Genomic DNA, 26,216 nt, shown 5'->3' with positions numbered 1-26,216 from the left:
AATGTAATGTCTGCATTCTGGTGTTTCTTCAACAGGTACTCCCTACACAGCCAGCATATATGGCATTACAATAATCAAATTGAGATAATGTTATTGACAGTACCAATAGTCTGAATGTTTCTGATGAGGAATAGGGTCTGATCCTTTTTTAGTTTCCAAAGAGATCTGAAAGATTTTATGATTGCTGAGGAAACTTGAGTATCAAATCTTAAATATTTGTCTATAATTATACCTAGAATTTTCAGATTATTATCAATGGGGAATGAAGTGTTGTCAATTGTGAAACTGTTGTATTCGTTTTGGTCAAATAGGTTGGTAAAGCGAAAATACTTACCTGTAGCAGGTATTCTCTGAGGACAGCAGGCTGATTTTTCTCACATATGGGTCGACGTCCATGTCGACCCAGGAAATGGCAAATGTTTCACCAGTAAAATTAAAAGGTTTTGCCAGAGCCTTCTGGCGCGCGGACCGCGTGCACCACACATGTGCTGACGAGTTCCCGCCCATTGCGTGAGCATGCCTCCTCAGTTTAATCAAAAAGCATATAAACAAACAAACAAACTACTACAAAGGGTAGGTGGGTGGGTTTGTGAGAACAATTAGCCTGCTGTTCTCGGAGAATACCTGCTACAGGTAAGTATCTTCGATTTCTCTGAGGACAAGCAGGCTGCTTGTTCTCACATGTGGGGTATCACTAGCAACCAGGCTCACTCAAAACAATGAACATTGGTCAATAGGGCTTTGCAACGGCGAGGACATAACATAGATTGACCTGAAACCATAAACAACTAACTGACAGTGCAGCCTGGAACAAAACAAAAATGGGTCTAGGGGGGGTGGAGCTGGATTCTAAACATTGAACAGATTCTGCAGCACCGACTGCCCAAACTGACTGTCGCGTCGGGTATCCTACTGAAGGCAGTCGAGAAATGTGAATGTGTGGACTGATGACCAAGTTGCAGCCTTGCAAATCTCTTCAATGGAGGCTGACTTTAAGTGAGCCACTGACGCAGCCATGGCTCTTACATTATGAGCCGTGACATGGCCCTCTAGAGTCAACCCAGCTTGGGAATAAGTGAAGGAAATGCAAGCTGCTAGCCAATTAGAGATTGTGCGTTTTCCGATAGCGACTCCCCTCCTGTTGGGGTTAAAAGAAACAAACAACTGGGCGGACTGTCTGAAGGGCTTTGTCCGCTCCACGTAAAAGGCCAATGCTCTCTTGCAGTCCAAGGTATGCAAACTGCTTTGCCAGGGCGGGTATGAAGACGGGGAAAAATGTTGGCAAGACAATTGACTGGTTCAGATGGAACTACGACACCACCTTCGACAGGAACTTAGGGTGCGTGCGGTGGTCTACTCTGTTGTGATGAAACAATATAAGGTGCATGACCTACTAAGGCATGAAGCTCACTGACCCTACGAGCTGAAGTACTTCAGATGGCAGGAATTCAGTGGCTCAAAAGGAGCTTTCATCAGCTGCGTGAGAACAACGTTGAGATCCCATGACACTGGTGGAGGTTTGACTGGAGCCTTTGAAAAAGCAAAGCTCTCATGAAGCAAACAGACCAGTCTCTGATAAGTGCAGAAGGTATTCAAGCAGGGTCCGTGTAGGACAAGAAAAAGGATCTACGGCCTTGCTGTCACACCAGACGGCCAACCTCCTCCATTTGAAAGAGTAACACTTTTTTGTGGAATCTTTCCTGGAAGCAAGCAAGACTTGGGAGACACCCTCTGAAGGACCTAAAGAGGCAATTTCTAAGCTCTCAACATCCAGGCCGTAAGAGCCAGAGACTGGAGGCTGGGATGTAAAAGCGATCCCTTGCTCTGGGTGATGAGGGTCGGAAAACAATCCAATCGCACGGTTTTTCGAAGGACAACTCCAGAAGAAGAGGAAACCAAATCTGACGGGGCCAAGAGGGCGCAATCAGAATCATGGTTCCGCGGTCTTGCTTGAGTTTCAGCAAAGTATTCCCTACTAGAGGTATGGGAGGAAATGCATACAGAAGGCCTGTCCCCCAATGTAGGAGAAAGGCATCTGACGCTAGTCTGTCGTGGGCCTGAAGCCTCGAACAGAACTGAGGGACCTTGTGATTGATCTGAGTGGCAAAAAGATCCACCGAGGGGGTGCCCCACACTCAGAAGATCTTGCGGACTACACACGTTTAGTGACCACTCGTGAGGTTGCATTATTCTACTCAGCCTGTCGGCCAGACTGTTGTTTACGCCTGCCAGATAAGTGGCTTAGAGAAACATGCCGTGACGGAGTGCTCAAAGCCACATCTGGGTGGCTTCCTGACACAGAGGGCGAGATCCGGTGCCCCCCTGCTTGTTGGTGTAGTACATGGCAACCTGATTTGTCTGTCTGAATTAAGATTACTTGGTAGGGCAGCCGATCTCTGAAAGCCTTTAGAGTGTTCCAGATCGCTTGCAGTTCCAGGAGGTTGATCTGCAGACCTTTTTCCTAAAAGGAAGAGGCTCCCTGTGGAGCCCATCTATATGAACTCCCCACCCCAGGAGAGATGCATCCGTCGTCAGCACTTTTCGTGGCTGAGGAACTTGGTATGGTCATCCCATGGTCAAATTGGATCGAATCGTCCACCAGTGGAGAGAATTCCGAAGATCGGTGGGCAGTTGGATGACATCCTCTAGATCCCCCGCAGCATGGAACCACTGGGAAGCTAGGGTCCATTGAGCTGATCTCATATGTAGACGTGCCATGGGCATTACATGAACTGTGGAGGCCATGTGCTCCAGAAGTCTCAACATCTGCTGAGCCGTGACCTGCTGAGACGTTCGAACCATGGACACCAGGGACAGAAGGTTGTCCGCCCTTGCCTCGGGAAGATAAGCTTGAGCTGAGTATTCAACAGGGCTCCAATGAATTCCAATTTTTGGACTGGGGTGAGATGGGACTTGTGATAATTTATGACGAACCCCAGTAACTCTAGCACCCGAATAGTCATTCGCATGGACTCCAGAGCACCCTCCTTCGAGGTGCTCTTCACAAGCCAATCATGGATATAAGAAAACACATGCACTCCCAGTCTGCGTAGCGACGCTGCAACAACAGCTAGGCATTTGGTAAACACTCTGGGCGCAGACGCCAGGCTGAAAGGCAGTACATGGTACTGAAAGTGCTGTGATCCTAGCCGAAAAAGAAGATACTTCCTGTGAGCTGGATGTACCGAGATGTGGGTGTAAGCATCCTTTAAGTCCAGAGAGCATAGCCAATTCTTTTCCTGAATCATGGGAAGAAGGGTGCCCAGGGAAAACCATCTTGAACTTTTCTCGGACTAAAAATTTGTTCAGGGCCCTTAGGTCTAGGATGGGGCACATCCCCCCTGTTTTCTTTTGCACAAGGAAGTACCTGGAATAGAATCCCAGCCCTTCTTCCCCTGGTGGAACGGGTTCGACCACTTGGGCCTGTAGAAGGGAAAGGGGAAAGGGAAATGGGACTTGATATACCGCCTTTCTGAGCTTTTGCAACTACATTCAAAGCAGTTTACATATATTCAGTTTACATATATCCAGGGGCAATGGAGGGTTAAGTGACCTGCCCAGAGTCACAAGGAGCTGCCGTGGGAATCAAACTCAGTTCCCCAGGATCAAAGTCCACTGCACTAACCACTAGGCTACTCCTCCACTCCGCCCCAGAAGGGTGGAGAGCTCCTCTGCAAGTACCTGCTTGTGCTGGGAGCTATAAGACTGAGCTCCCGGTAAGCAATTTGGAGGCTTGGATTCCAAATTGAGGGTGCATCCTAACCGGACAATTTGAAGAACCAACTGGTCGGAGGTTATAAGAGGCCACTTTTGGTGAAAAATATCAACCTCCCCCCAACCGGCAAGTCATCCGGCATGGACACTTTGACTGAGGCTATGCTTAACTGGAGCCAGTCAAAAGTCCATCCCTTGCTTTTGCTGAGGAGCCGCAGAGGCCTTAGGCGCACGCTGTTGACGAGAACGAGCTCGCTGGGACTGAGCCTGGACAGGTTGCCGAGAAGCAGGAGTGTACCTACGCTTAGCATACAAATAGGGAGCACTCCTCTTCCCTCAAAAAAACCTCCTAGATGAGGAGGTAGTAGCAGAAGACGACCGGCGGGAGAAAGAATCCATAGCATCATTGTGCTTCTTGAGCTGGTCAACCAGATCCTCTACTTTCTCACCAAAAAGTTTATCCCCCCGGCACGGGACATCCCCCATCCACTGCTGGACCGAATGATCCAGGTTAGAGACACGCAGCCACGCAGACACGCAGGTTAGAGAGTCTGCGCATCGATTCTGGATGTTACGGCAAAAGTGTCGAACGTACCCCTGGCCGGTAATTTTCGACACGCCTTCTGCTGCCCGACCACCTGGTGAAAAGGCGTGGCCTACGCCGGAGGGAGCGCATCAACCAAGCTAGACAGTTGCCTTACCGAATTCCACAAGTGGATGCTCGTGAAGAGCTGGTATGTCTGGATTTTGGCAGCGAGCATAGCGGCCTGATACGCCTGTAATGGAAGTGAATGTTAAAGATTGTTTTTCAGCTCTGTCTTGACCGACCAGTAGTCTGTGTTAGTGAAACAGGCTGTAAATCCATAGTAGTACAACACCTTCCTCCCAAAAGAGTCCAAGGTTCTAGATTCTCTGCCTGGGGGCACCGAGGCATAGTCCCTAGTACTCTTGACCATTATGAGAGCAGAGTCCCGCCACCATGGAATTGTGAGGTAGCTGAGACTTCATCAATCCAGGTTCCCCGTGGATCCGATATTGGGATTCAGTTCTTTTCGGGATCACAGGGTTAGACAGAAGAAATGATCAGTTTCGCATAAAGACTTCCTTCAGTACATTATGCAAAGGAGCCGTTGCAGCCTCTCTAGGTACATAAGTACATAAGTAATGCCATACTGGGAAAAGACCAAGGGTCCATCGAGCCCAGCATCCTGTCCACGACAGCGGCCAATCCAGGCCAAGGGCACCTGGCAAGCTTCCCAAACGTACAAACATTCTATACATGTTATTCCTGGAATTTTGGATTTTTCCAAGTCCGTTTAGTAGCGGTTTATGGACTTGTCCTTTAGGAATCCGTCCAACCTCTTTTTAAACTCTGCTAAGCTAACCGCCTTCACCACTTTCTCCGGCAACGAATTCCAGAGTTTAATTACACGTTGGGTGAAGAAAAATTTTCTCCGATTTGTTTTAAATTTACTACACTGTAGTTTCATCGCATGCCCCCTAGTCCTAGTATTTTTGGAAAGCGTGAACAGACGCTTCACATCCACCTGTTCCACTCCACTCATTATTTTATATACCTCTATCATGTCTCTCCTCAGCCGTCTCTTCTCCAAGCTGTATAGCCCTAGCCTCCTTAGTCTTTCTTCATAGGGAAGTCGTCCCATCCCCGCTATCATTTTAGTCGCCCTTCGCTGCACCTTTTCCAATTCTACTATATCTTTCTTGAGATGCGGCGACCAGAATTGAACACAATACTCAAGGTGCGGTCGCACCACGGAGCGATAAAACGGCATTATAACATCCTCACACCTGTTTTCCATACCTTTCCTAATAATACCCAACATTCTATTTGCTTTCTTAGCCGCAGCAGCACACTGAGCAGAAGGTTTCAGTGTGTTATCGACGACGACACCCAGATCCCTTTCTTGGTCCGTAACTCCTAACGTGGAACCTTGCATGATGTAGCTATAATTCGGGTTCTTTTTTCCCACATGCATCACCTTGCACTTGCTCACATTAAACATCATCTGCCATTTAGCCGCCCAGTCTCCCAGTCTCGTAAGGTCCTCTTGTAATTTTTCACAATCCTGTCGCGATTTAACGACTTTGAATAACTTTGTGTCATCAGCAAATTTAATTACCTCGCTAGTTACTCCCATCTCTAAATCATTTATAAATATATTAAAAAGCAGCGGTCCTAGCACGGACCCCTGAGGAACCCCACTAACTACCCTTCTCCATTGTGAATACTGCCCATTTAACCCCACTCTCTGTTTCCTATCCTTCAACCAGTTTTTAATCCACAATAGGACATTTCCTCCTATCCCATGACCCTCCAATTTCCTCTGTAGCCTTTCATGAGGTACCTTGTCAAACGCCTTTTGAAAATCCAGATACACAATATCAACCGACTCCCTTTTGTCCACGTTTGTTCACTCCTTCAAAGAATTGAAGTAAATTGGTCAGGCAAGATTTCCCCACACAAAAGCCATGCTGACTTGGTCTCAGTAATCTCATGTCCTCGGATGTGCTCTGTAATTTTGTTTTTAATAATAGCCTCTACCATTTTCCCCGGCACCGACGTCAGACTCACCGGTCTATAATTTCCCGGATCTCCCCTGGAGCCTTTTTTAAAAATGGGCGTTACATTGGCCACCTTCCAATCTTCCGGTACCACGCTCGATTTTAAGGATAAGTTGCATATCACTAGCAGTAGCTCCGCAAGCTCGTTTTTCAGTTCTATCAGTACTCTAGGATGAATACCATCCGGTCCAGGAGATTTGCTACTCTTCAGTTTGCCGAACTGCCCCATTACGTCCTCCAGGTTTACCGTGAAGTCAGTAAGTTTCTCCGACTCGTCCGCTTGAAATACCATTTCCGACACCGGTATCCCACCCAAATCTTCCTCGGTGAAGACCGAAGCAAAGAATTCATTCAGTCTCTCCGCTACGTGGAGAAGGAAAATCCAGGACCTCGAGCATCTCAGCCCTGGGCTCATCCTCAATCTCCATAGGAAAGGGAATAGCTGCAGCCATTTCCCGGACAAAGGAGGTAAAGGAGAGACTCTCTGATGGAGAAAGTCTACTTTCTGGTGGAGGGGAAGGTTCAGAAGGAATCCCATAGGAATCAGATGAAAAGCACCTGGGATCCTCCTCTTCCTCCCACGAACGCTCATCTTCAGTATAGGACAAGACATCTCTCAAAGCAGTCTGAAACTGAGTCTGCCTCAACGCTGAGGAACGACGTCCTTGATTGCGATGCCGAGAAGTCGACGCCCGCCTGGACTCCGGTGAAGCTTCCTCCACCGACGTTGAAGTAGAGTCAACCTGGGTGGCAGGCGGCACCGAGGCTAAGGACCTCACCACAGGTGGAGGGCCAGAGACCGCTGTAGCTGACGGTACGGAAGGCGCAAGCACTCCCGACACCGAAGCAGACTGGCGCAGTAACCCTTCCAGAAGCTCTGGAAGCAGGGCCCTGATGAGCTCATCGAGAGCCACCGTCTGACAAGGCTGCAGGGTCGGGATAGGAGCCAGTGGCAGAATCTGTCGAGGCTCAGGAGCAGGTACCGGGCTGCTAGACCAACGCATCGGCACCTCCTGAATAGAGGGAGAGCGATCCTCTCGGCGCCGACGCTTCTTGGGTGCCAAATCCCTAGGGAGCTCCCGGTACCGTGTGTCGAAGGAGAACGATGACGGTGCTTCTTCACCTTCGCTCGATGCCCGTCATCGAGACTCTTCTGTACCGATGAGGAAGACGTGCAATCCTCACGTCTCCTCGGGGCCAGGGCCGACGAAGGTTGGTTCTGGGGGGGCCTGCATAACAGGAGGCCTCGAGACAGGTGGAGACCCACTCAATGCCTCACTGCTCCCAGCACGAGTTGGTCATTCCGCAGCCATTACCTTTGCTCCCGACGTCGATGCGTCCCTCGATATCGAAGGACCAGACTGAGCCCCAAAAAGCTTCTCTCGTTGGGCATCTCGAGACAATTGGGTCCGTTTCTTCATGCAAAGACACAGACTACAAGCGGCTGGGCTATGGTTGGGCCCAAGGCACTGGATACACTAGGCATGGGTATTGGTACCCGAGATAGTCCGGTTGCACCAACTACAACGTTTGAAGTCGCTGGGTGTCTTCAATGACATGAAAGAAAAAACGGCTTTGGCGTAATCAAAAGACACGATCGTGCCTGTTAAAAGAAAAAAGGGCACGAAAAGAAGGGAACAAACCGGTCGTGTCAAAAAACAAAGGAAACTTAAAAAGGGGCAAAAAAAACCTCCCAAAACTCCTCCTGTAGTTTCTTTAAACTGTAAATTCTACTACAAAAAAGAAAAAAGTAAAAGAAAAAAAAGTCTACATACTACTACTACTACTACTTGACATTTCTAAAGCGCTACTAGGGTTACGCAGCGCTGTACAATTTAACATAGAAGGACAGTCCCTGCTCAAAGGAGCTTACAATCTAAAGGACAAGTGTACAGTCAGTCAAATAGGGGCAGTCTAGATTTCCTGAAAGGTATAAAGGTTAGGTGCCGAAAACAACATTGAAGAGGTGGGCTTTGAGCAAGGATTTGAAGATGGGTAGGGAGGGGGCTTGGCGTAAGGGCTCAGGAAGTTTATTCCAAGCATAGGGTGAGGCGAGGCAGAATGAGCGGAGCCTGGAGTTGGTGGTGGTGAAGGGTACTGAGAGGAGGTATTTGTCCTGTGAGCGGAGGTTACGGGCGGGAACGTAAGGGGAAATGAGAGTAGAGAGGTAATGAGGGGCTGCAGACTGAGTGCATTTGTAGGTAAGAAGGAGAAGCTTGAACTGTATGCGGTATCTGATTGGAAGCCAGTGAAGTGACCTGAGAAGAGGGGTGATATGAGTATATCGGTTCAGGCGGAATATAAGACATGCAGCAGAGTTCTGAACAAATTGAAGGGGAGATAGATGGCTAAGTGGGAGGCCAGTAAGCAGTAGGTTGCAGTAGTCAAGGCTAGAGGTAATGAGAGCGTGGACGAGAGTACGGGTGGTGTGCTCAGAGAGGAAAGGGCGAATTTTGCTGATGCTAAAGAGAAAGAAGCGACAGGTCTTGGCTATCTGCTGGATATGCACAGAGAAGGAGAGGGAGGAGTCGAAGATGACTCCGAGGTTGCGGGCAGATGAAACGGGGAGGATGAGGGTGCCATCAACTGAGATAGAGAGTGGAGGAAGAGGAGAAGTGGGTTTTGGTGGAAAGACGATAACCTCGGTCTTGGACATGTTCAGTTTCAGGTGGCGGTTGGACATCCATGCAGCAATGTCGGATAAGCAGGCCGATACCTTGGCCTGGGTTTCTGCGGTGATGTCTGGTGTGGAGAGATATAGCTGGGTGTCATCAGCATAAAGATGATACTGGAAACCATGAGATGAGATCAGTGAGCCCAGGGAAGAGGTGTAGATTGAAAAAAGAAGGGGTCCAAGGACAGATCCCTGGGGAACTCCAACAGAGAGCGGGTGGAGGAAGATCTATGAGAGTGTACTCTGAAGGTGCGGTGGGAGAGATAGGAGGAGAACCAAGACAGGACAGAACCCTGGAACCCAAATGAGGACAGTGTGGCAAGAAGTACATCAGAAAACTATTTCCCGGGCCTGCGAGGAGCGGGGAAAAACTCGACTGCACCTCACTGCGGAGAAAAATAACTGAGCGGGAAAGCTCGCATGATGGGCGGGATGTCGTCCGCGGTTCACGCGCCAGAAGGCTCTGGCAAACCTTTTTGATTTTTTGCTTGCAAAAATTGCCGATTCCTGGGCCAACACGGATGTCGACCCACGTGTGAGTACAAGCAGCCTGCTTGTCCTCGGAGAAATATTTTTTCACTCAAAGAATAGTTAAGCTCTGGAACTCGTTGCCAGAGGATGTGGTAACAGCAGTTAACGTATCTGGGTTTAAAAAAGATTTGGACAAGTTCCTGGAGGAGTGGCCTAGTGGTTAGGGTGGTGGACTCTGGTCCTGGGGAACTGAGTTTGATTCCCACTTCGGGCACAGGCAGCTCCTTGTGACTCTGGGCAAGTCACTTAACCCTCCATTGCCCCAGGTACAAATAAGTACCTGTATATGTAAGCTGCATTGAGCCTGCCATGAGTGGGAAAGCGCGGGGTACTAATGTAACAAAAAAAAAAAGTCCATAGTCTGCTATTGAGACAGACATAGGGAAGCCACTGCTTGCCGAACGTTGCTACTATTTGGTTTTGGACAGATACCTGTGACCTGGATTGGCCACTGTTGGAAACAGAATACTGGGCTAGATGGACCATTGGTCTGACCCAGTACGGCTATTTTTATGTTCTTATGACATGACACCCATCGTAAATGCTAGCAGTAAAAAAGCAATTAGCCCATTCAGTCTTCTAGATGTACCACAGCTACAGGTCACCAGCCACTGAAATTTGACTGAAAGGTTATCACTCTTTCTTTGGGTCAGTTTCTGTTTTTCTTCTAATTGATTCTCTGGCCTGGGTAGATGAGTATTAAGAAGCTATGCTTAATGCAACACCTTCCCCTACCCTCTATCTTACCTCCAAACTTTGTAACAATCTCAACAGTTACCTAAAGCTAGTAAAGCTCCAAGGTCCCCAAGGCCTTGCTGGACATTATTCAGCCATCACCAACTTGATTTATTTCTGGAGAACTTTAGCCTGTTAGTAGAAACTTAGCTATTACCATGGTCAGCTGTTATCATTAAATAATGCTTCATCTGCCCTTTGTTTTGTCCTTATCACCTCTCTCTCTCTCTACTCTAGAGCAGTATTTCCCAAGGCCAGTCCTGGAGTAAACCTTGCCAGTCGGGTTTTCAAGATATCCACAATGAATATGCATGAACTTGATTTGCATACTCTGCCTCCATTATATGCAAATCTCTTTCATGCATATTCATTGTGGATATCCTGAAAACATGACTAGCAAAGGGTACTCCAGAACCAGACTTGGGAAACACTGCTCTAGAGGACATACAGAGGGTTGTGTGTTATACTTCAATTTTCCGACTCTGTTCTACCACTGTCCTGGAACACGACAGACAAGGACCACAAGGGCCTATACAGTTCACCCCACTTCATGCCCACAGAACGTCACAGATGTACCCTGCTTGCCACCAGAGATCCTCTGTACTTATGCCATGTTTTCTTGGATTCCACTGATGTATGGCCTCATTGTATATTCAAACAGGTGCAAGAGTACTTACTCGAAAGGGTTTCATGGAGTTCTGAATAGTAGGGACCATCCACTGAAAGACAAAAAAAAAATATCAAATATTTCAAATTCAGTCTCAAAAGACCTCACCAATTCTTCAGTCATTCAACACTACCTTCTCCTAAGGCCTTCTGCTTCATGGATCTTGTAAGCAATCATGAATTTTATAGATCCTCAATTAAGTAAATATACTGCTGCTTTGTGGCATTAATATTTCTTCATAAAAATGTAGTTTATAAAATTATTATATAATCAAACTGTTAGATATCTCCATTTTCTAAATTGAACTTGAACTATAGCACAAAGGAAATGAAAATGTCACGTTTACCAAAAAGCAGGAACTAAGTTTGTGAGCCCTTGGGCCACTGCCGAGGAGCGGCAGGCAAAACCACCCCATACAGGGATAAGGCAGAACTCTGACAGGGCCAGCTACACTTCACCTGCACTTAGCCACCCGTTCCTCAGGAGTTGAGCCCCTGAGTGCAGGTGGCCGGCAGAGCTTACTGGACAGGACAGAAACTGGATACCAGCAGGATACACACAGGGTCTAGAACACACAGGGAGGCTAGGCAGAATACTAGACTAGGAGACAGACAAGGACAGAACTGAAAGCTGTAAGCAGCCACTGAAACAAGAAACACAGACAACCTAGCACTAGACAAAGACATATAAACAACAGCAAGACTGGGAAACAAGCAATACAGTAAACAAGCAGTACAGAAGCTAAACAAAGACTAAACTAGAATCAAGCAAGAATACAGACTATAAACTGGACTAGGCAGAAGTGCAGCAAGCACCAACAAACCAGGGCCTTAGGCGATGCAAAGGCCAAGCAGAGAGTTTCAAAATGGCTAATAAGCCCAGCAGCAGCTGAGGCTCACTGCAGCAATCACCAGGCAACTACGGGTGCTGTGTAAGTTCAAACAAAACAAGTCTGGCAGGCCGGAAGATCCGGACTGGACTGGGCTGAAGTCTGGAACAGGAAACAGCACACAGACAATCCAATGCAGCCAGCACACAGAGACAGAAAAAACACAGGAAGAACAGACCGGAGCCAGCTCAGAAGCTGACCGCCGGAAATACGGCGAGTCTGAGAGGGGTCACGGCCACAGACGTGACAGTACCTCCCCCTCAAGGCTCCCGTGACCCCACGGGGGCTTTCAAGTTTCCATGGGTAACAATGGTGAAACCTACGGAGGAGCTTCAAAACATGACCAGGGGTAGCTGGGCTGGAGCTTGAACTCTGCTGGGACTGAGCAACTTGGCTGGAACTGAAACTTGACTTGGACTCAGCAGCTTGGCTGGAACTGGAACATAGCATGGACTCAGCAGCTTGGCTGGAACTGGAACATAGCATGGACTCAGCAGCTTGGCCGGAACTTGGACTCAGAGTAGACTCAGCATCTAGGCGGGAACTGAAGCTCGGCGTAGACTCAGCATCTTGGCTGCAGCTGGAACTCAGAGTAGACTCAGCATCTTGGCTGGAATGGGAACTCAGAGTAGACTCAGCATCTTCTTGGCTGGAACTCAAACTCGGAGTGGACTCAGCATCATCTTGGCTGGAACTCGGCGCGGACTCAGCAGCTTGACTGGAAGTGAAAAACGACTGCAGCTTGACTGGAAGTGAAAAACGACTGCAGGACAGCCATGCACTCGGGACCCTCAAGACGCCTTCTCTCAGCGTCGGCTTCAGGAGTATCCCACAGGGCTGGATCAAAGAGAAGTCTGCCGCGGTATTCGAGGAGTGTGATAGAAGAATCAATAGGAGAAACTGGGTAACAACAGAAGCAGACCCCCAGCCACGCCTTCTCTCCGCTGCAGCTTCACAAGAATTCTCCAGGGCAAAAGTTGAGTTGGAACTGGGATCCGAACTGGAATTAGGAACTGAACCGGGGCTGGAAACCAGGTTGCCAACAGAGCAAAAAGTCTTGGGCTGAAAGCCCAGCTGGAAGGATGATCTTGCCGAGCTCATGGCCTTTGCATTCTGTCACGTTTACCAAAAAGCAGGAACTAGGTTTGTGAGCCCTTGGGCCACTGCTGAGGAGTGGCAGCGGCAGGCAAAACCACCCCACACAGGGATAAGGCAGAACTCTGACAGGGCCAGCTAGACTTCACCTGCACTTAGCCACCGTTCCTCAGCAGTTGAGCCCCTGAGTGCAGGTGGCCGGCAGGGCTTACCGGACAGAGCAGAAACTGGATACCAGCAGGATGCACACAGGGACTAGAATACACAGGGAGGCTAGGCAGAATACTAGACTAGGAGACAGACAAGGGACAGAACTGAAAGCTGCAAGCAGCCACTGAAACAGGGAACAAACACTGGTAGACAAGAGACAGAACTGAAAGCTGTAAGCAGCCACTGAAACAAGAAACACAGACAACCTAGCACTAGACAAAGACATATAAACAACAGCAAGACTGGGAAACAAGCAATACAGTAAACAAGCAGTAAAGAACACAAAGCTACACAAAGACTAAACTAGAATCAGGCAAGAATACAGACTATAAACTGAACTAGGCAGAAGTGCAGCAAGCACCGACAAACCAGGGCCTTAGGCGATGCAAAGGCCAAGCAGAGAGTTTCAAAATGGCTAATAAGCCCAGCAGCAGCTAAGGCTCACTGCAGCAATCACCAGGCAACTCCGGGTGCTGTGTAGGTTCAAACAAAACAAGTCTGGCAGGCCGGAAGATCCGGACTGGACTGGGCTGAAGTCTGGAACGGGAAACAGCACACAGACAATCCAATGCAGCCAGCACACAGAGACAGACAGAACGAACACAGAAAGAACAGACCGGAGCCAGCTCAGAAGCTGACCGCCGGAAATACGGTGAGTCTGAGAGGGGTCACGGCCACAGACATGACAGAACCCTCCCCCCCCTCAAAAAAAAACAAAACAGAAAAATAAGCAGTCACAAAGAAAAGCAACATAAGGAGGCAAAAAAATAATAATCAAGGGAAAAAAAAAAAGCAATGGCATATATAGGGGGAATCTCCCCCAGCCATATTTAACAATGCCCCAAGTAAACAAATGCTTACTGACTACTGCTCAACATCTTCTCAAAACAGATTCTGAAACTTAATCAGGCCCTAACATGGGAACTTCAAATAAAAAGTAACTCTTAATGCAAATGCCCGTTTGTAAAAAGAGAACATCTTTTTTCTGAAAATGAGCCTTCAACACAATTTATCTAATTTGGATACAAAACTAACTAGCAGCCCAATTCTACGTATGGCACTAAAAATTGCAAGTGGAAATTTGGGATGTGCCCAATTTCTGCCTGCAATTTAATTTAAGCCAATTAGCAGGATAATTGGGTACTAATAATTGTCAGTGCTAATGGGTATTAATTAAAATTTATGTGCACATTTTAGGCATCAGGATCTGCGTGCAAATTTAACACATGGTTCAAAAAAAAAAGGGGGGGGGGGGAGAGGCAGCCATGAAAGGGTCATGGGCAGATCAGGGGCATTCCTGTAACTCATGAGAACAGTTATTGAATAAGGGGGATCTGCATCTAATTTAGGCACAAGTATTTGCACCAGGGTTTAGTTGGTGTAAAACCTGGCGCCTAAAGTTAGGCACTAAGTGCTATTCTATAAAGAATGCCTACGTTGCGCGCCGTTTATAGAACAGCACTTAGAGGCCCTTTTACTAAGCCGCATAAGTGTCTAAGAGCGCCCAATGCACGCCAAAATGGAGTTACCACCTGGCTACTGCGTGGCTTTTGTGGTAATTTCATTTTTGGTGCACATCTGACATGTGTCCAAAAAAATAATTTTTTATTTTTGGACGTGTGCCAAGTGGCATTTAACGCACGTAGGTCATTACCACCTGGTTACCGTGTGAGATTTTACTGCTAGGTCAATGGCTGGCGGTAAGGTCTCAGACCCAAAATGGACATGTGGCAATTTTCATTTTGCTGCATGTCCATTTTTGGCAAAAATATTAAAAAAGGCAGGTGCGCTGAAAAACGACTCTGTGCGAGCCCAAAACACGCATCTACACTACCGCAGGCCATTTTTCAGCGCACCTTTGTAAAAGGGCCCCTTAGTATTTTTCAGTGCCATTTATAAAATTTGGTCATAGGCATGTAAATATGGAAGCTATATTTTCTTGTGTAGTTTCCAAGAATGTTGTTAAATCAAACTGATTTTTCTTCCAAGTCATCCAAAGCTACTCCTCGTTCAACAATCCTAGATGGTAAGTAACAGGTATCCACTGAGAATTTGTTAACAAAGCTTTTTTTTAAGTAATTTCATCAAAATGCAGCTCTGACTATACTGATGCACACCAGTGTGGCACGTCTATTCTCTCTTCAGTGGCTGAGCACAGGCAATCTTACCCACAAGTGAGCTCTCAGACTGTCTTTATACTTTTCTTTTTTTGATATCTAGCAGTTAAATTCTCCTCTTTTGGTTTTCCGATTATGTCAGAACCGGCAACATAAACCTTTGATTTTAACAATCCAGTGATTCCTTTCTCTTGTTCTATATCAATTCCTAACTTATTTAGTCCAGGTTTTCCAGCAGTGGACCTCAGCCAGGGACCCCACACTAGGGCTTCTTTGAGAACCCTACAATCACAGGCCCTAAATCCAGCCACTCGGTGTCACCATTATGTCACCTTCTCCCCAGGGGCTATAAGGACTGCCTCTATCACATTCCCAGCTCAGACGGAGTCGGGAAATGAAACCAGACTCCAACAGCCTCGTTTGAGCAGATGATAGTTTCACAGCATTGGAATTAATCATACCAACCTTCTTTATACTTTTGATCTGTCTGCCTTTGTTGACCATGCATCAGCTGCCAAAAAACTTATTTTGAAATGCGGGTGTTGTCCATTTGCACAACATAACCAGACCATTGAATCTGACTATTAGCATTGACTTAGTGACTTATTCTGCGTGTGCATAGTGCCATATGTATGATTATCTCTTAGCTGGTGAGAAGTTATATGTGTGCACTCAATGTAAAAAGCTCCTGGCAGATTCAGAGCTGATGGGAGAGCTACAGATGGTATCTCCGGTAGCTAGAGGTGGCCCTGTTGGATTCTCGATGCCGGATGAGACGACATCGGATGGAAGTACGAGAAGTGTTGATGCCTCGTCTTCCCCCATTCTAGCTGCTCCGTCTGTGGAAACCGGCGCAAAATCGAGACCGGCTGTTGTAACCTTAGAGGCCCTTTGGGATTCGATCCAGGTTTTAAATTCATCACTTCTTCAGCCTACGAATTTAATTAAAACTGAAGTAATGGAGCTTAAACAACAACAGCAGTCTGTAGTATCGAGGGTTAAAGTGCAAGAAGAAAAATGTGAGTTAAATTTATTAGAGATTAAGAAATTACAAACTCTTGCTGGTAATGTTGTAGTAGAAAGAGACAATGCACAAAGAAAGATGGAATATCTTGATAATCAACTTAGGCGTAATAATTTAAGATTCTTAAACTTTCCGAAGACGCATTTGATACCCGCGACGGAAATGTTAGGAAAATATTTTGTTGAAGTGCTGGGTATTTCAAAAGAAGCTCTTCCTCCAATTGTAAAAGCTTACTACATTACAGGAATTAAATCATTGCCAGCGGCAGCTGCAGAATTAAACTTAACAGAATTTCTTGAAACGTCTTTAGAGACGATTACAGAACGCACGACTCTCCTTGCGTCTTTTGCCTTCGAAACCGACAGGAACAACATAATCAGACTTTACTTCAGATGCATTTCCTCTCAATTTTTTGGATCAAGGATACAAGTGTTTCCTACTACTACTACTACTATTTAGCATTTCTATAGCGCTACAAGGCATACGCAGCGCTGCACAAACATAGAAGAAAGACAGTCCCTGCTCAAAGAGCTTACAATCTAATAGACAAAAAATAAAGTAAGCAAATCAAATCAATTATTGTGTACAGGAAGGAGGAGGGTAGGTGGAGGCAAGTGGTTACAAGTGGTTACGAGTCAAAAGCAATGTTAAAGAGGTGGGCTTTCAGTCTAGATTTAAAGGTGGCCAAGGAAGGGGCAAGATGTAGGGGCTCAGGAAGTTTATTCCAAGCGTAGGGTGCAGCGAGACAGAAGGCGCGAAGTCTGGATTTAGCAGTAGTGGAGAAGGGAACAGATAAGAAGGATTTATCCATGGAGCGGAGTGCACGGGAAGGGGTGTAGGGAAGGACGAGTGTGGAGAGATACTGGGGAGCGGCAGAGTGAGTACATTTATAGGTTAGTAGAAGAAGTTTGAACAGGATGCAAAAACGGATAGGGAGCCAGTGAAGCGACTTGAGGAGAGGGGTAGTATGAGTAAAGTGACCCTGGCGGAAGACGAGACGGGCAGCAGAGATTTGAACCGACTGGAGAGGGGAGAGGTGACTAAGTGGGAGGCCAGCAAGAAGCAGATTGCAGTAGTCTAAACGAGAGGTGACAAGGGTATGGATGAGGGTTTTGGTAGAGTGCTCGGAAAGAAAGGGGCAGATTTTACGGATGTTGTAAAGAAAGAAACGACAGGTCTTGGTGGTCTGCTGGATGTGAGCAGAGAAGGAGAGAGAAGAGTCAAAGATGACCCCAAGGTTTCGAGCCGAGGAGACAGGGAGAATGAGAGAGCCATCAACAGAAATAGAAAATGGGGGGAGTGGGGAGGTGGGTTTGGGGGGAAAAATGAGAAGTTCGGTTTTAGTCATGTTTAATTTCAGGTGGCGTTGAGACATCCAGACAGCAATGTCAGACAAGCACGCTGAAACTTTGGTTTGGATGCAAGGTGAGATATCAGGGGTAGAAAGGTAGATTTGGGAGTCATCAGCATAGAGATGGTAGGAAAAGCCATGGGATGAGATTAATGAACCAAGGGAAGAAGTGTAGATAGAAGAGGAGGGGACCAAGAACAGAACCCTGAGGTACGCCGACAGGCAGAGGGATAGAAGTAGAAGAGGATCCACCAGAGTGAACACTAAAGGTGCGGAGGGAGAGGTAGGAAGAGAACCAGGAAAGGACAGAGCCCTGGAATCCAAGTGAGGACAGGATATCGAGGAGTATGCTGTGATCAACAGCATATTAGTAAATCTACTCAAAGAAGAAGGAGAGAATTCCTGGGGCTAAAGCCTCGAATTCTAGCATTAGGAGGAACTTTCAAACTGAAATTTGCATGTAGATGCTTAGTTTTCTTGAATATGATTCATTATGGTTTTTTTTTTGTTACATTTGTACCCCGCGCTTTCCCACTCATGGCAGGCTCAATGCGGCTTACATATACAGGTACTTATTTGTACCTGGGGCAATGGAGGATTAAGTGATTTGCCCAGAGTTCCACAGCTTTACTATTTGTTGAAGTAAAATTTATTTCCTCCTATTTGTTTTATAAGTATTTCCGTGTAACTTCCTTCAGTGTCCCCTAGTCTTTATACATTTGGAATGAGTAAAAAAACTGGTTCACTTCTACTTGTTCTACACCACTCAGAATTTTGTAATATCTCCCCTCATCCATGTCTTTTTCAAGCAGAACAGCCCTAACCTCTTTAGACTTTCCTCATATGAAACGAGTTCCATCCCCTTTATCATTTTGGTTGCTCTTCTTTGAACCTTTTCTAATTCCGCTATATCTTTTTTGAGATACAGCGACCAGAATTGAAAGCAATACTCAAGGTCAGGTCACACCATGGAGAAAGAGAGAGGCACTATAATATTCTTGGTCTAATTTACCATCTCTTTCCTAATAATTCCTAGCATCCTGTTTGCTTTTTTGGCCACCACTGCACACTGGGCAAAAGATTTCAGAATATTGTCAACAATGATACGTAGATGTTTTTCTTGGATGGTTACTCCTAAGGTGGACCCTGGCATCAGATAACTATGATTTAGTTTACTCTTCCTAATGTGCATCACTTTGCATTTGTCCACATTAAATTTCATGTGTCATTTGGATACCCAGATTCCTAAGGTCTTCCTGCAATTTTTCCACAATCCACATGTTTTGACAAGTTTGAATAATGTTTAAAGTTTAATAAGTACTTGATATACCCCCTTTCTAAGGCAGTTTCCAAAATTACAATGAAAATATACAATAAGAAAATAACTCCATTATATAACAGGAAAGACGCATTCATCAAGCATCCCAATCATACTACAAACAGATAAAATTTTTCATCTAGGTAAGCCAACCCTTTACCATCTTACAGACTACAATAATAACTGCTCAAGCCGAACAGTCATTAAAGGCTAAATTTAAAAAATGAGTTTTAAGGAGAGGTTTAAAACAGAGAAATGAAAGTTCAGCCCTTATGTTTAAAGGTAGATTATTCCAAAGCCAAGGTGCTAGAAAGTAAAAAACTGCTATCCTGGTAGTTTCAAAATGTGCAGCCTTGGACAAAAGCAAAACCAAGCGATTAGAATCCAATGATCGAAGTATCCGATTAGGAGTATATGGAATAATCTACTATAATAAAACTCACCCTCAACGTTCTGAGGACACTGACGTCAGTGAAGCCAAGCTCTGACTTCCTTCAAAAAGATTCGAAGGTTCGTGGTTGTGAAGCCACCAAAATCGCTCTGGGCCCCGCCCTCAAGGGCGGAGCTATGGCAGAACAACGAAGGGGTTGGCAGGGAGGGAGGCAGGGAGGCGGGGGGGGGGGGGGGGAAATCGCTCCGGGCCCCGCCCTCGCCTCAAACGTCATGACGTTGGGGGCGGAGCAATGGCAGAACAATAAAGGGGTTGGCCAGGGAGAAAGGGGTGTGTTGGCGACGAAAAGCGAATGCTACATACCTGTAGAAGGTATTCTCCGAGGACAGCAGGCTGATTGTTCTCACTGATGGGTGACGTCCACGGCAGCCCCTCCAATCGGAATCTTCACTAGCAAAGGCCTTTGCTAGTCCTTGCGCGCTCATGCGCACCGCGCATGCGCGGCCGTCTTCCCGCCCGAACCGGCTCGTGTTCGTCAGTCCCATATGTAGCAAAACAAAGCAAGGGAAGACACAACTCCAAAGGGGAGGTGGGCGGGTTTGTGAGAACAATCAGCCTGCTGTCCTCGGAGAATACCTTCTACAGGTATGTAGCATTCGCTTTCTCCGAGGACAAGCAGGCTGCTTGTTCTCACTGATGGGGTATCCCTAGCCCCCAGGCTCACTCAAAACAACAACCATGGTCAATTGGGCCTCGCAACGGCGAGGACATAACTGAGATTGACCTAAAAAATTTACCAACTAACTGAGAGTGCAGCCTGGAACAGAACAAACAGGGCCCTCGGGGGGTGGAGTTGGATCCTAAAGCCCAAACAGGTTCTGAAGAACTGACTGCCCGAACCGACTGTCGCGTCGGGTATCCTGCTGCAGGCAGTAATGAGATGTGAATGTGTGGACAGATGACCAAGTCGCAGCTTTGCAAATTTCTTCAATAGAGGCTGACTTCAAGTGGGCTACCGACGCAGCCATGGCTCTAACATTATGAGCCGTGACATGACCCTCAAGAGCCAGCCCCGCCTGGGCGTAAGTGAAGGAAATGCAATCTGCTAGCCAATTGGATATGGTGCGTTTCCCCACAGACACTCCCCTCCTATTGGGATCAAAAGAAACAAACAATTGGGCGGACTGTCTGTTGGGCTGTGTCCGCTCCAGGTAGAAGGCCAATGCTCTCTTGCAGTCCAATGTGTGCAACTGACGTTCAGCAGGGCAGGAATGAGGACGGGGAAAGAATGTTGGCAAGACAATAGACTGGTTCAGATGGAACTCCGACACAACCTTTGGCAAGAACTTAGGGTGAGAAATTTGGTGTAAGGGGCCTGGGCTACCAGGGCCTGAAGCTCACTGACTCTACGAGCTGAAGTAACTGCCACCAAGAAAATGACCTTCCAGGTCAAGTACTTCAGATGGCAGGAATTCAGTGGCTCAAAAGGAGGTTTCATCAGCTGGGTGAGGACGACATTGAGATCCCATGACACTGTAGGAGGCTTGATAGGGGGCTTTGACAACAGCAAACCTCTCATGAAGCGAACAACTAAAGGCTGTCCTGAGATCGGCTTACCTTCCACACGGTAATGGTATGCACTAATCGCACTAAGGTGAACCCTTACAGAGTTGGTCTTGAGACCAGACTCAGACAAGTGCAGAAGGTATTCAAGCAGGGTCTGTGTAGGACAAGAGCGAGGATCTAGGGCCTTGCTGTCACACCAGACGGCAAACCTCCTCCATAGAAAGAAGTAACTCCTCTTAGTGGAATCATTCCTGGAAGCAAGCAAGATGCGGGAGACACCCTCTGACAGACCCAAAGAGGCAAAGTCTACGCTCTCAACATCCAGGCCGTGAGAGCCAGGGACCGGAGGTTGGGATGCAGAAGCGCCCCTTCGTCCTGTGTGATGAGGGTCGGAAAACACTCCAATCTCCAGGGTTCTTCGGAGGACAACTCCAGAAGAAGAGGGAACCAGATCTGACGCGGCCAAAAAGGAACAATCAGAATCATGGTGCCTCGATCTTGCTTGAGTTTCAACAAAGTCTTCCCCACCAGAGGTATGGGAGGATAAGCATACAGCAGACCCTCCCCCCAATCCAGGAGGAAGGCATCCGATGCCAATCTGCCGTGGGCCTGAAGCCTGGAACAGAACTGAGGGACTTTGTGGTTGGCTCGAGATGCGAAGAGGTCTACCAAGGGGGTGCCCCACACCTGGAAGATCTGTCGCAATACCTTGGAATTGAGCGACCACTCGTGAGGTTGCATAATCCTGCTCAACCTGTCGGCCAGACTGTTGTTTACGCCTGCCAGATATGTGGCTTGGAGCACCATGCCGTGACGGCGAGCCCACAGCCACATGCTGACGGCTTCCTGACACAGGGGGCGAGATCCGGTGCCCCCCTGCTTGTTGACGTAGTACATGGCAACCTGGTTGTCTCTGTCTGAATTTGGATAATTTGGTGGGACAGCCGATCTCTGAAAGCCTTCAGAGCGTTCCAGATCGCACGTAACTCCAGAAGATTGATCTGCAGATCGCGTTCCTGGAGGGACCAGCTTCCTTGGGTGTGAAGCCCATCGACATGAGCTCCCCACCCCAGGAGAGACGCATCCGTGGTCAGCACTTTTTGAGGCTGAGGAATTTGGAAGGGACGTCCCAGAGTCAGATTGGACCAAATCGTCCACCAATACAGGGATTCGAGAAAACTCGTGGACAGGTGGATTACGTCTTCTAGATCCCCAGCAGCCTGGAACCACTGGGAAGCTAGGGTCCATTGAGCAGATCTCATGTGAAGGCGGGCCATGGGAGTCACATGGACTGTGGAGGCCATGTGGCCTAGCAATCTCAACATCTGCCGAGCTGTGATCTGCTGGGACGCTCGCACCCGCGAGACGAGGGACAACAAGTTGTTGGCTCTCGTCTCTGGGAGATAGGCGTGAGCTGTCCGAGAATCCAGCAGAGCTCCTATGAATTCGAGTCTCTGCACTGGGAGAAGATGGGACTTTGGATAATTTATCACAAACCCCAGTAGCTCCAGGAGGCGAATAGTCATCTGCATGGACTGCAGGGCTCCTGCCTCGGATGTGTTCTTCACCAGCCAATCGTCGAGATATGGGAACACGTGCACTCCCAGCCTGCGAAGCGCCGCTGCTACTACAGCCAGGCACTTTGTGAACACCCTGGGCACAGAGGCAAGCCCAAAGGGTAGCACACAGTACTGGAAGTGACGTGTGCCCAGCTGAAATCGCAGATACTGTCTGTGAGCTGGCAGTATCGGGATGTGTGTGTAGGCATCCTTCAAGTCCAGAGAGCATAGCCAATCGTTTTCCTGAATCATGGGAAGGAGGGTGCCCAGGGAAAGCATCCTGAACTTTTCTTTGACCAGATATTTGTTCAGGGCCCTTAGGTCTAGGATGGGACGCATCCCCCCTGTTTTCTTTTCCACAAGGAAGTACCTGGAATAGAATCCCAGCCCTTCTTGCCCGGATGGCACGGGCTCGACCGCATTGGCGCTGAGAAGGGCGGAGAGTTCCTCTGCAAGTACCTGCTTGTGCTGGAAGCTGTAAGACTGAGCTCCCGGAGGACAATTTGGAGGTTTTGAGGCCAAATTGAGGGTGTATCCTTGCCGGACTATTTGGAGAACCCACTGATCGGAGGTTATGAGAGGCCACCTTTGGTGAAAAGCTTTCAACCTCCCTCCGACTGGCAGGTCGCCCGGCACTGACACTTGGATGTCGGCTATGCTCTGCTGGAGCCAGTCAAAAGCTCGTCCCTTGCTTTTGCTGGGGAGCCGAGGGGCCTTGCTGAGGCGCACGCTGCTGACGAGAGCGAGCGCGCTGGGGCTTAGCCTGGGCCGCAGGCTGTCGGGAAGGAGGATTGTACCTACGCTTGCCAGAAGAGTAGGGAACAGTCTTCCTTCCCCCCAAAAATCTTCTACCTGTAGAGGTAGAGGCTGAAGGCTGCCGGCGGGAGAACTTGTCGAATGCGGTGTCCCGCTGGTGGAGCTGCTCTACCACCTGTTCGACTTTCTCTCCAAAAATGTTATCCGCACGGCAAGGCGAGTCCGCAATCCGCTGCTGGATTCTATTCTCCAGGTCGGAGGCACGCAGCCATGACAGCCTGCGCATCACCACACCTTGAGCAGCGGCTCTGGACGCAACATCAAAGGTGTCATACACCCCTCTGGCCAGGAATTTTCTGCACGCCTTCAGCTGCCTGACCACCTCCTGAAAAGGCTTGGCTTGCTCAGGGGGGAGCGCATCAACCAAGCCCGCCAACTGCCGCACATTGTTCCGCATGTGTATGCTCGTGTAGAGCTGGTAGGACTGAATTTTGGCCACGAGCATAGAAGAATGGTAGGCCTTCCTCCCAAAGGAGTCTAAGGTTCTAGAGTCCTTGCCCGGGGGCGCCGAAGCATGCTCCCTAGAACTCTTAGCCTTCTTTAGGGCCAAATCCACAACTCCAGAATCATGAGGCAACTGAGTGCGCATCAGATCTGGGTCCCCATGGATCCGGTACTGGGACTCGATCTTCTTGGGAATGTGGGGATTAGTTAAAGGCTTGGTCCAGTTCGCCAGCAATGTCTTTTTTAGAACATGGTGCATGGGTACAGTGGACGCTTCCTTAGGTGGAGAAGGATAGTCCAGGAGCTCAAACATTTCAGCCCTGGGCTCGTCCTCCACAACCACCGGGAAGGGGATGGCCGTAGACATCTCCCGGACAAAGGAAGCAAAAGACAGACTCTCGGGAGGAGAAAGCTGTCTCTCAGGAGAGGGAGTGGGATCGGAAGGAAGACCCTCAGACTCCTCGTCAGAGAAATATCTGGGATCTTCTTCCTCTTCCCACGAGGCCTCACCCTCGGTGTCAGACACAAGTTCACGGACCTGTGTCTGCAACCGTGCCCGACTCGACTCTGTGGAGCCACGTCCACGATGGGGGCGTCGAGAGGTAGACTCCCTCGCCCGCATCGGCGAAGCTCCCTCCGCCGACGTAGTCGGGGAGCCTTCCTGGGAGGCGACGGCAGCCGGTACCGCACACGGCACCGATGCCGGAGACCTCACCTCGGGCGATGGGCCAGCCGGCGCCACGCTCGACGGTACCGGCGGCGCAAGCACCGCCGGTACCGGAGGGGTAGGGCGCAACAGCTCTCCCAGAATCTCTGGGAGAACGGCCCGGAGGCTCTCGTTCAGAGCGGCTGCAGAGAAAGGCATGGAGGTCGATGCAGGCGTCGACGTCAGAACCTGTTCCGGGCGTGGAGGCTGTTCCGGGCTGTCCAGAGTGGAGCGCATCGACACCTCCTGAACAGAGGGTGAGCGGTCCTCTCGGTGCCGATGCCTGGTGGGTGCCGACTCCCTTGGCGACCCAGAGCTCTCGGTGCCGACCCGGGAAGGAGACCGATGACGATGCTTCTTCGATTTCTTGGAACGAAGCATGTCACCGGAGCTTCCCGGCACCGACGAGGAGGACGTAGAATCCAGTCGTCGCTTCCTCGGGGCCGAGGCCGAAGGAGGTCGGTCTCGGGGGGGCTGTACCGCAGGAGCCCTCAGGGTAGGGGGAGACCCACCTGAAGGCTCACCGCCACCAGCAGGGGAATGGACAGCCCTCACCTGCACTCCAGACGAAGCACCACTGTCCGACGACATCAGCAGACGAGGTCCCGGTACCACCGACGTCGATGCAGCTATCCGATGTCTCGGCGCCGATGCAGAGGGCCGATGCCTCGATGCACTCGATGCACTGGCGGCCGAGGATGAAGCTCTGGACGCTGAAGACATCGATGCACTCGATACCCCCGGTGCCGATGCCGACGAAGAGTCCGAGAACAAAACGTTCCACTGGGCCAATCTCGCTACCTGAGTCCGCTTTTGCAAAAGGGAACACAGACTACAGGCCTGCGGGCGGTGCCCAGCCCCCAAGCACTGAAGACACGACGCGTGCCTGTCAGTGAGCGAGATGACCCGGGCGCACTGGGTGCACTTCTTGAAGCCGCTGGTAGACTTCGATGTCATGGGCGGAAAAATCACGCCGGCGAAATCAAAAGTCGAAATGGCGGAAAAGGCATCGAAAAAACAAGGGGAAGAAAACTTCGACCCGAGGCCTAAAAGCGGCCTACCCCGACGACGAAAGAAAACTTACCGGGGCGAAAGCTGAAAATAGCGGAGGAAGAAAAGACCAAGAGTCTTTTCCCACACAGAAAGGATTAGAATTTTTCTTTTTCGAAAAACACACGACGAACGCGCGAGGTCGACTTTGCGGGGCCCAACACGGCGAAACACGACCGTACCGAGCGCGGACAAAAGAAGACTGACGAACACGAGCCGGTTCGGGCGGGAAGACGGCCGCGCATGCGCGGTGCGCATGAGCGCACGAGGACTAGCAAAGGCCTTTGCTAGTGAAGTTTACGATTGGAGGGGCTGCCGTGGACGTCACCCATCAGTGACAACAAGCAGCCTGCTTGTCCTCGGAGAAACCTTGCTAGCGCCCGTTTCATTTGCTCAGAAACGGGCCTCTTTTACTAGTTGCTTATAAGTAAGGGAGTTTAGCTGTATGTAAAATCTTGTAAGGATAAGAACTTTTAATTGTATCCAAAATTTTACTGGAAGCCAGTGAAGTTGTTTCAAGAAAGGAGTAATATGGTCAAGCAATCTGGCAGCAGTATAACAGAAAAGCCACATTCATCAAGAATCCCAAACATACTACAAACAGCTAAAATTTTTCATCTTTTTTGCTGATGACAACAAGATTAACAATAGAGATGACACTCCAGAGGAAGTGGACAGCATAAGAAGTGATCTACTAAAATTAGTTGCTTTGGCTAATGCTTAAAAGAAATGCAGAGTGATGCATTTGGTTTGAGAATCCAAAGGAGATTTATGCA

At 48.7% G+C, this 26,216-nt stretch overlaps 1 protein-coding gene across 1 annotated transcript in view; it reads right to left on the bottom strand.

The window, feature by feature from the left end:
• The window catches only part of DGAT1 (diacylglycerol O-acyltransferase 1), a 365,492-nt gene that overhangs the window by 123,565 nt on the left and 215,711 nt on the right, over positions 1-26,216 (bottom strand). The window contains exon 11 of the mRNA XM_030220830.1: positions 10,915-10,956. Coding sequence (XP_030076690.1) covers positions 10,915-10,956 — 42 coding nt within the window. The remainder of the gene's footprint in view (positions 1-10,914; positions 10,957-26,216) is intronic.

Source organism: Microcaecilia unicolor, chromosome 1 (assembly GCF_901765095.1).
Source record: "Microcaecilia unicolor chromosome 1, aMicUni1.1, whole genome shotgun sequence".
NCBI lineage: Eukaryota > Metazoa > Chordata > Amphibia > Gymnophiona > Siphonopidae > Microcaecilia > Microcaecilia unicolor.
Note: the sequence above shows the minus strand (reverse complement) of the source record. Positions and strands in the feature narration are given on the sequence as shown.